Here is a 10546-nt window from a genome sequence, read left to right on the forward strand (position 1 = left end):
AGCTCCGGCCCTTTGTCATCGCGGCTCTCGAGCCATCGGTCCGCGGTGGCACTGCGGTGACGGCCCAAAGGATGTGTCCCCGCAGCGCTCAGGGGGACAAGGAGGAAGCTGAGGGCGCCAAGAGGGGATTTGGGGGTGCAGGAGGGGATTTGAGGGGAACAGAGGGTCTGGAAAGCATAGGGGACCCCAGGGGTGGTGGCAGCAGGTGACAACGCCCTGACTTGAGGGTCTTAGCGTCTCCTCACCCACCCTCGCCGGGGGCCGGGGCAGGAAGCCACCGAGGGTTTGTCACTCGCTCTTGCGGTCGGGAGCGAGCTGAGAGAACCGGCTCCTCTTGAGTTTGCTCATGAGGCAGGAAGCCGGGGCAAGGCGGGGAGAGCAGGAGCGGGGCGGCGGCGGCGCGGCCGGGCACGAGGGGCTCCTCTGGGCACCCCAAAAAAAATCCCACCCGGGCTCGGGGGGCTCCTCTCCTCATCCCTGCTCTCGGGGAGCTCCTCTCTGCACCCCACAAAGCCCACCCCGGGTTTGGGGGGCTCCTCTCCGAACCCCACAGGGTCTCGATGGGGAGGACGTGACGGGCACGGCCCCGGCGGGACATGGGACACTGAGAGCGGCCGGTCCCCACCTCGCTGCCACCAGGTGAGAGCCGGGGGAGAGGGGTCTGAGGGTCCGGGTGGGATCTGGGGAGCAGCTGTAGGGTTGGAGTGGAGTGAGCTCTCCTTGCAGGGATGGGAATGGGGGTGCGGGCTCAGTTTTGGGGGAGATGAGAGCGCTGGAGCCCCCGTTGGGATGGGGCTCCCCGTCCCTCTGGGGGCTCCCAGGTGGAGGAAAAGGCGCTGTCACCATGTCCCCTGCCCGCCTCGGGGTCCTGCCAGGGGTGGCAGCGCCCGTGGGCTGACAGGGCTGTCCCCAAACCCGCATTTCCAGGGCGAGGCAGGAGTTTTGTCCCCAGGACAAAGCAGGAGTTTTGTCCCTAGGGCTGTGCCTGAGGGACAAGCAGAGGTTTGGTGTGGGTCCTCAGGGTTGGTGCCCAGTTTGGGGGATTCAGGAACTCAGAAATTCTCGTTTTTTGGTGCTGGCTCAGTGCAAACCCCTCCCTGCTGTAGTGGCAGCCTTGGGGACACGGTCCTTGATGTCACTGCCAGCGCTCGGTGTCCGTGCAGAGGGCTCACAGCTGGCTCACAGCTGTCTCAGGGACACCCAGGTGACCCTGAGGGGTCAGCCCAGATTTCAGAGCTCCTCACGCCCTCCCACACTGGTGACAAACCACCAGGACCCAGCCAGGCCCACGTGGGACAGCACAGGACAGGTAGCCAGGGGTTCCAAATCCACAGAAAAAAATCCAAAACAAAACAAACCAACAAACCAACAGGGAAAAGGGGCCACACCTGGTGAGGACACCCGTGCACACCTGAACACGCTCAGGGGGCACCTCCACACCCCTCCCTTTACGCAAAGAAATTCGGTTGCACAGATGCAGCCACCAAAAAAAAAAAAAAAAAAAAACTTCAAACACCCTTTTTGGTTTTGTGTTTCTTTTTTTTTTTTTTTTTTTTTTTCATCTGTCGTGGCCCTGGGGCAGGTGAAAACGGCTGCTGCTCGGTGGAAATTACGCTGTGGCTTGGGGCTGTAAGAAAAGGGGAAAAAAAAAAAAAAAAAAAAAAAAGCACAATAGCAGCACCTCCCTGCTCAGCCTGGGAGGAAAAAACAGCTCCAGGCACTGCTTGGCTGTGCTGGGAGTGTTTGAGGAGATCTGGACAGCTCCTCTATGGGGTCTGAGGGATGGATTTGGGATTTCTCAGCTGTCCCTTTGCTCTGGCTGAGAAATGTGAGCACTTTGCTCTTGTTCATAAAAGCTGGGTTATGCTCAGAAAGGCCCTCAAAATGTTGATGAATTTTAGATTTTATTTTTTTTTTACTCTTCTGGCTGCCAGCTGAGATGTAGGAAGTCTTGGTGGGGATTATAAGGAAAGAGTCAGCAAAAGAAAATCTGTTTGAAAACTGTCAGCCTGCCTGCAGTGTGGCCAAACCCCTTGTCTGGGTGCCAAAATGTGTCCCCAAATGGGTGTCCCCAGGAGCTGGAGGCACTGGGGTGGGTTTTGAGTCCCCAGAGCAGTGTTCCAGGGTATGGAGACCTCACTCCTGGGTGTTCTCCTCACCAAAATCGCCCCTCACCTACTCCTCTGGCCACTGTGGGGACAGTCCCTGTGTTCCAAGCAGCAGTTCCTGGGGATCCCAAACCCTACTTAGGGACCCTTAAACCCTCTTTAGGGACCTCAAACCTTCCTTAGGGAGCCCCAAACCCTCCCTGGTGACCCCAAACCCTCCCTGGGCACCCTAAACTCTCCTTAGGAACTCCCAGTTCCTCCTTAGGGACCCCAAACCCTCCCTGGGGACCCCCAAAACCTCCTTGGGGATCCCAAAACCTCCTCAGGGACCCCCAAACCTTCCTTAGGGAGCCCAAAACCCTTCCTGGTGACCCCCAAACCCTCCCTGGGCACCCCAAACCCTCCTCAGGGAGCCCCTGCAAGCCCCAAACGAAGCCCCCACTGCTGTGCTCTCCTTGTCACTGTGGGAAAAAGTGGATTTTTGAGCGTGCTGATGAAAACCAAAGCTTCCAGACAGGAAAATAAAGAAAAAATCGATGCCAGGGTCCCACAAAGCCTCTCCCAGCCCAGCTGGCACTGGTAGGGATGGGGACCTTGGCAGGTGTTGCTACTTCAGAGGTGGCAGACACACCTGGGCTGGCTCAGGGTGACAAAACCCCTGAGGAAACCTCAACTAGGCCCCTAAAGAGCCTGGCAGAGAGGGGCTGGAGGTAAACCCCAGCATAAATTTTAGAGGACTTAAACTCACGATAATTTAAAATTAACCTAAGCTTGACAGGGCTCAAATTTAACAAAACTTTAAAAAATTTTAAAAATTCATAATTTAACTCAGCAATCCTTAGCCTAAACTTCAACTAAACCATTCAGAAATCAATCTTAATATTAACAGAGTATTAAAACATAACTCAGACATATAATTATAGACATCAAATATAACAAATGGCTCCAGTTAAAAATTTTACTCCCCATTTGTGCTGGTAAATTTTTCCCCCATATTGTGATGGGTTTTCTGTACAAGGAAGGGACAAATCCCTCGTGGGCGTGGGGGATTCTGAGGAAGAGCTTTTTCCGGGGGGCCCCCGCTCTGCTCCCGGGTTTGTGCCACACTCAGCATTTTTGGGAAGGCCAAAGGGGCCCGGGTGGTTTTGCAGAGCCCACACAGAGCTGCTGGCAGAGGTGCCCACGCTCTGGTGGCACTGCAGTGACAGGGACATGGGTGTCACCATGGCTGAGTATTGAGGCTGATGCTTTGGGAAGGCTGAGCTGGAGGAGAGACTGGACAGAGCTGGAGAATAAAGTAGATATTTATTAAAAGGCCTTTAGGCTTGGGCAGGACAAGAGCCTGGCCAGGGCTGCACCCACGGTGGACCCAAAATGGTCACAAAATGGACAAATGGTCACGAGGTCTCACACTTTTATAAGTTTTGGTCCATTTGCACATTGGGGTTTAATTGTCCAATTCCAGCTCCAGGTTAGGAAGTCCCATCCTTCTTGTTTTCTCCCTTGTGCTTTTGGGCCTGAAAACTTGTCCCTGTTGTCCTTGGTGTGCAGCAGGAAAAGGATTTATTTTGTGTCCCTGCTGTGTGCAGAGCTGAGTGACACTGACTGTGAGCTCAGAACTGCACCCCTGGGCACCACAGAACCTGAAACACATCAAAGATAAAACTGAAGGCATCAGAGGTCCTGGGTGTTCCAGGGTTTGGGGGTTTTCGGGCTGGTTTTTTTTTTTTTTTTTTTTTTGTTTTTGTTTTTGTTTTTGTTTTTGGGGGGGGGGAGGAGGGGGGGGTTGGTGGGGTTTTTTGGTTCCAGGAGTGTCCCTGATCGAGCAGGAATGGGGCTGAGGATGGGGAGAGGATGGGAATTTGTCGGAAAAGGAAGTGCCCACAGCCAGCTGGGAGCCCAGGAGCTGCTTTTAGGATGGAGGAGGTGCTTGCCCAGCCAAACCTCTTTAAAGCCGAGCTGCAGGAGTGTATTAATTGTTAATGAGATATTAATGATGAGGTTGTTATGTGCAGGGAGAGCAGAGGGATCAGCCCCAGAGCTGCATGGTGGGGAGGAGCTGGCACAGGACGCAAAGGAGCCTCAGGCTGGGCACTAATTGCCTTCAGTGGTTTTAATTAATGAAGGCAGGATAAATTAGGAGGAAATAAGGGCTGGTGACATAGAGTCAGGGAATGTCCCCAGCTCAGCTGAGGAGCTGGGGTGGGAAGGTGGATGGATGGATGGATGAATGAATGAATGAATACATGCATGCATGCATGCAGGGATGGGGATGCACTGGAGCAGGAGCAGAGGCAGGCATGGGGGTGCCAACGCTCCCTGTGTCCCCTCTGTCCCCACAGCCACCATGGGCTGCTGCTGCAGCTCGGACTATGACGAGGACTGGATCGAGAACATCGACATCTGCGAGCACTGCAACTATCCCATTGAGCCCGACAGCAAACGCCAGGTGAGGAGGGGCTGGCAGAGCCCAACCCCAGTGGCCAAACATCCCCAGATGCCCGCAGGGGTGGCCAAATCCCTCACCCTGAGGGCTCACGGGGTCCCTGTCCCCTGGCAGGGGCTGATCCGCAATGGCTCCGAGGTCCGAGACCCTCTGGTGACCTACGAGTCCTCGTCACCTCCCTGCTCCCCCATGCAAGGTGAGGCACGGCTGTGGCTGTGGGGTGGCTGTGACACCCCCAAACTGGTCACTGCCACCCCTGTCCCTCTGTTTGTCCCCTCAGACAAGCTGGTGGTGGCCCTGTACAACTATGAGCCCAAGCACGACGGGGACCTGGGGCTGAGGAAGGGGGAGAAGCTGCGTGTCCTGGAAGAGTGAGCGAATGCCAGCGGTGTCCCAGCGCCCCCGGGGGTCCGGGCGGGCTCAGGGCAGGTCTCACCGGCCTGTGTCCCCTCTGCAGGAACGGGGAGTGGTGGAAGGCGCAGTCGCTCACCACGGGCCAGGAGGGGCTGATCCCGCACAACTTCGTGGCTTTGGTGAACAGCCTGGAGCCCGAGCCGTGAGTAGGGAGAGAGCAGCTGTATCCCGGTGGGATCTGAGCTCCGGGAAGGAGCCTGGAGCATCCCACAAAACCCCGATGGCCACGTCCCCTCAGCCCTAAAGCCCTATCTCTGTCCCCAGGTGGTTCTTCAGGAACATCAGCCGCAAGGACGCCGAGCGGCAGCTCCTGGCCTCGGGAAACACCCACGGCTCCTTCCTCATCCGGGAGAGCGAGACCTCCAAAGGTGCCGCCGCGGCCCCCTCGAGCTCTGGGAGGGGCACGGGAAGGGTCTGGGGTCCGACGGGTGTCCCTGTCCCCAGGCTCGTACTCGCTGTCCGTGCGGGACCTGGACGAGAGCCAGGGAGAGACGGTGAAGCACTACAAGATCCGGAACCTGGACAGCGGCGGCTTCTACATCTCCCCCCGAGCGCCCTTCGGCAGCCTCAGGGAGCTGGTGCAGCACTATACACGTGCGGGATGGGAGGGGAATGGGGCGGGATGAAGTGGGATGGGGATGGGATAGGAAGGCGGTGGAATGGGGAGGGAATGGGATGGAACAGGAGAGAAGGGGATGGGACGGGATGGGACGGGACAAGCTGAAATGGGAATAGGAGAGAATAAGAGGGGATGGTACAGGATGGGAATGGGATGGGGCAGAGGGGATGGCACCAGACAGGATGGGATGGGATAGGATGGGACAGGAAAGTTGTGGGATGGGACAAGGGATGGAATGGGGCAGGGTGTTATGGGACAAGTTGGAACGGGAATGGGACAGAATTAGACGGGATGAGACTGGATAGGATGGGAAAGGGATGGAATGGGATGGGACAGATAGGATGGGACCAGATAGGATAGGATGGCATAGGAATGAGGCAGACTGGGATGGGACATGACTGGATGGGATGGGATAGGGACAGGACAATATGGGACAAAATGAAATGGGAATAGGAGAGAATTGGATGGGGTAGGACAGGATGGGAATGGAATAGGATGGGACAGGATAGGATAGGATGGGACAGGATGGAATGGGGATGGAATAAGATGAGGATGGGGATGGGAATGGAATAGGATGGGACAGGGATGGGATGGGATGGGATGAGCAGGATCCACTGCTCCCTGTGCCCAAGCCCTGGCTGGTGCCCTGCCCTGGCCCAGCTGTGCCTCCCCTGGCCCAGGCAGCTCTGATGGGCTGTGCTGCCGCCTGGGCAAGCCGTGCCAGACGCAGAAGCCGCAGAAGCCGTGGTGGCAGGACGAGTGGGAGGTGCCACGGGAGTCGCTGAAGCTGGTGGAGAAGCTGGGAGCGGGGCAGTTCGGAGAGGTCTGGATGGGTGAGTCAGGGTGAAACTGGGGCACCAGTGTGAAGGATCCAGCTGGGATCTCACACGGAGCAGCCAGCACAACCCAAGGTGTGGCACTGTGGCTTTGAGGGTCTTGGAAGAAGGGAGAAGCCATCCCAGACTTCCCTTTTCTCCCATCCCTGCTCTGTTGGTGGACACAGGGGGGACATGTGGGATCACAGAGCTGCTGGCTTTGTCCCCACTTGGGAGTGTCCCTTGTGGCTGAAATGCTGGAGCAGTTGGGAGGGCTTGGAGCAGATCCAGCCACAAAAACCCCTCCTGCTCCCTGAGTGCCGTGGTGGGGAAGCCACTGGGGCTGCCCTGCTTCCCTCCATCCCTCTGCTTCCCTCCATCCGAGCCTGCTTCTCTCCATCCCTCCAAGCCTCTTGGCTTCTCTACATCCCTTCCCTCCCCTGATTCCCTCCATCCCTTCCCTCCATCCCTTCCCTCCATCCCCCTCTGTTCCCCTCCATCCCTTCCCTCCATGGCCCTCTGTTCCCCTCCATCCCTCCCCTGATTCCCTCCACCCCTTCCCTCAATCCCTCTCCCGATTCCCTCCATTCCTCCCCACTGCCCTCCATCCTGCCCCACAGCCCTCTGAGGTCTCTGCTCCTACTCCCACAGGTCCCGTCCATTCCCCCCTTGTGCTCCCAGCACTGCCCAGTCCTTCAACCCTGTCTCCCACTCCAAACCCAGCTCTCCACACCCCTCTTTTCCTCATGGGGGCTGAAAACCACACACAGAAACATTGGTGCTTGCCGCTGGGTGTGAACCTGGCCACAACCTCACTGAACTGTGACCACCCCAAAACCCCTTCAGCCACACCACAACAGCATTTTGGGACATGAAACTCCATCCTCAGCCAACCTTTCCACCTCCCACCCAACTTTTGGATCTTCTAACATCTCCTTATTTTGGGATGCTCTGTGGAGCTGCCCCTCCTCAACTGGCATCGCTGTTATCACCTTCCCAATGTCCAGATCCCATTTTTCCCTGTTTTTTCCCCCCAAAAGGCTTCTACAACGGGCACACCAAGGTGGCAGTGAAGAGCCTGAAGGCTGGCAGCATGTCCCCCAGCGCCTTCCTGGCCGAGGCCAACCTGATGAAGAAGCTGCAGCACCCTCGGCTGGTGCGGCTCTATGCCGTGGTCACCAAGGAGCCCATCTACATCATCACCGAGTTCATGGAGAAGGGTGAGCCCACTCCAGACGGCTCCAGGTGCTGCCACATCCACGGGGATGTGTGACCACAGAGCTCTGGGATTTTTAAGGTTGGAAAAGGTCTTCAGGATAAAGTTCAAGCTGTGAAAAATCCCCACCTAAATCGGCCCAAAGCTCTGTGCTGGTCATTCATTAAATGCCTCCTCCAGCACCTCTCAGTGCAGGCTCCAAAACCAGTAAAAACTGAATGATTTCCATAAGAAACATGGAAATTTGTTAATTTTAGAGATTCCTTTGCCTCCAGCCCTGGGGATGCCTCACCTTTGTTCTCTCCCACCTCCAGCTTGGGGAAAAAGGATTGTCTGTGTTCTCCTGCTCACATTCCCAGAGAGGTTTTTTTGGGGGGACAGTGCCCTTGTGACCTCCCCAGGGCCCCCAGGAGCTGAGAACTGCTGCTTTCATCACAGGCAGCCTCGTGGACTTCCTCAAAACTTCGGAAGGAGTCAAGCTCAGCACCAACAAACTGCTGGACATGGCAGCACAGGTGAGGGGGGAGAGAAGAGAAAATGGGGATGGAACTGGGAGAACCCTGCCGGGCTGGAGCTGCTCATTAACAATTGCTCATTAATTGTTACAAATTACAGATTGCTGAAGGCATGGCCTTCATCGAGGCCAAGAATTACATCCACAGGGACCTGAGGGCCGCCAACATCCTCGTCTCGGATACTTTGTGCTGCAAAATCGCCGATTTTGGGCTGGCCCGGCTCATCGAAGACAACGAGTACACGGCTCGGGAGGGTGAGCCCCGCCCAGCCCCGCGGGCCACAGAGCTTGGGGACATCGGGAAAGCGACCCGCAGCCAGCCTGGACCTCTGGGGAGCTGCAGGAGAGTGGAGCAGGGCGTGCAAGGATTTCTTCCCACCCCCCCCCCCCCCCCTTTTCCATCTCTCAGCCCGAGGGGGATGAGGGGCTCCTGCTTTGGGTGGTTACCGGAGGGTCAAGGGGCTCAGCCACCAACCTCAGCCGGTCCCCAGGCAGTGACAGAGCCCGGCTGGGGGTTGTCACATCGGATTCAACCCAGCGGGCTGATTCCCAGCTCAGCCAGGGCGCTTTATCCCCTCCTCTCCCGCCGCTTTCCAGGGGCGAAATTCCCCATTAAATGGACAGCACCCGAGGCCATCAACTACGGGACATTCACCATCAAGTCGGACGTGTGGTCCTTCGGGATCCTGCTCACCGAGATAGTCACCTACGGCCGGATCCCGTATCCAGGTCAGGATTTTCGTGCAGCTGCGGGGCTGGCACGCCCACGAGTGTGTGTGTGCATGCAGTGCCGCACGCACACTGCTGCCAGCCTGGCTCCCTGCCCTCTCTCTCGACATCCAGCCCGGCCTGCCTTCATCGAGCACGGTCCCCAAAGCCACCCGGGGAGGGGTGCAAGGGGATGGAAAGTTCCCCACCGTGGGGTTTGGGAGGGTGGGGAGACCCAAACTGGGTCCTGGGCATTGTCCTGGTGGGAAGCGCTAAGCCTGGGGTGGTCCCTGAGACCCAAACTGAGTCCTGGGCATGGTCCTGGCAGAGAAGCTCAAGCCCTGTGAGGTGGGGATGACACAAATTGAGTCCTCTGCATTGTCCTGGTAGGAATGAGCAACTCCAGGATGGCACCTGTGACATGGTGATGACCCAAACTGGGTCCTGGGCATTGTCCTGGCAGGAATGACCAACCCTAGGCTGGTCCCTAAAACCTGGGGGTGACCCAAATTGAGTCCTGTGCACTGTCCTGGCAGGAATGACCAACCCCAGGGTGGCACCTGTGACATGGGGGTGACCCAAACTGGGTCCTGGCAGGCGTGACCAACCCCAGGGTGCCACCCACACCACGGGGGTGACCCAAACCGAGCCCCACACGTGTTGCCCTGCAGGGATGACCAACCCAGAGGTGATCCAGAACCTAGAGCGGGGTTACCGGATGCCACAGCCAGATAACTGCCCTGTAGAGCTGTACGAGCTGATGAGGCAGTGCTGGAAGGAGAACCCCGAGGAACGCCCCACCTTCGAGTTCATGAAGAGCGTCCTCGAGGATTTCTTCACTGCCACTGAGGGCCAGTACCAGCAGCAGCCCTGAGGGCCCCACAGCCCCGGTTTGGGGTGCTGGGGGTGCCCCACGTCCCCACAGACTCCATAAAACTCTGCCTGCAACTCTTAGGGAAGATTTTAAGCCCTCCAGAGCTCGGAAGCAGTAGATTTCCTCCTGAAAGGGATGGACAACCAAAGCGGACCCCCAAAAGTGGGGGATGGCACAGGGAGCTTCAGAGAGTGCCCACCCTGCTGATCCGGGCTCCAGCCCCACAGGAGCTGCCCTCACCCCTTCACGCCCCGGTGATGGCAGTAGCCCTCCCAGCAGCGCTGGCCATTGCACCCCTCGGACGGGGGATGCTCCTTCTCCCCTCACGGTGTTTGCTGGACCCCTCCCATAATAATTTCGGGGGAAATAAAGACCTTTTCAGCTGCGGGGGCCTCGCAGGGGCAGGCAGCCATGGCATGGGGTGTACGAGCTGATGCCCACGGCGGGTGGACCCCACTGGGTGCTACCCCACGGGAGATGGACCCCGCTCGCCTCAACCCACCCCAGGGAGCCCCTGGGACCCCCCTGACCCCACCCCAGCCCTGTGAAACCCCCCTGGCCCTTCTCTGGCCCACCCAAATGGGGTCAGCCCTGCCATGGGGATCCCCACCCTCCTCTGGGATGGTTCGGCCCTACCTGCCCCCCTCCCCTCAGGGAATGGTTCCTCTCCGCCCACCTGGACCCTCTCCTTTGCTTTCCCCCCCCCACCAGCGATGGTACAACCACCTCTCCCCCGTCCGCCGCCGCAGTGGTACAGCCCAAGCGCCCCGGCGCTCAGCCTAACCTGCTAGGTGCCGCTGCGGCTTGCGATTGGTCAGTAGGCGGGAGGGGG

General features: G+C 58.0%; 1 protein-coding gene across 2 annotated transcripts; it reads left to right on the forward strand.

The window, feature by feature from the left end:
* Positions 1 to 377: 377 nt before the first annotated feature.
* On the forward strand, positions 378 to 10191 carry LCK (LCK proto-oncogene, Src family tyrosine kinase). 2 transcript variants are annotated; one of them, XM_083879703.1, is made up of 13 exons: positions 378 to 639; positions 4451 to 4557; positions 4669 to 4750; positions 4835 to 4925; positions 5012 to 5110; positions 5233 to 5336; positions 5413 to 5562; positions 6268 to 6420; positions 7443 to 7622; positions 8057 to 8133; positions 8234 to 8387; positions 8730 to 8861; positions 9512 to 10191. In XM_083879703.1, the coding sequence occupies exons 2-13, from the start codon at positions 4456 to 4458 to the stop codon at positions 9712 to 9714; spliced, it is 1527 nt and encodes a 508-aa protein (XP_083735829.1). In that variant the 5' UTR covers positions 378 to 639; positions 4451 to 4455; the 3' UTR covers positions 9715 to 10191. The 2 variants fall into 2 exon arrangements, with proteins under 2 accessions (XP_083735829.1, XP_083735828.1); XM_083879702.1 differs by having other exon boundaries at positions 4669 to 4925.
* Positions 10192 to 10546: the final 355 nt, after the last annotated feature.

This window comes from Zosterops lateralis, assembly GCF_965231275.1.
Source record: "Zosterops lateralis genome assembly, chromosome: 28".
NCBI lineage: Eukaryota > Metazoa > Chordata > Aves > Passeriformes > Zosteropidae > Zosterops > Zosterops lateralis.

Bases quoted from the DNA above. Each gene is read 5' to 3' on its own strand.
- LCK (XM_083879702.1), top strand. From the start codon at position 4,456: ATGGGCTGCTGCTGCAGCTCGGACTATGACGAGGACTGGATCGAGAAC. The intron at 4,558-4,668 runs GTGAGGAGGGGC...GTCCCCTGGCAG, and splicing joins AGCCCGACAGCAAACGCCAG to GGGCTGATCCGCAATGGCTC. The intron at 6,421-7,442 runs GTGAGTCAGGGT...TCCCCCCAAAAG, and splicing joins GTTCGGAGAGGTCTGGATGG to GCTTCTACAACGGGCACACC.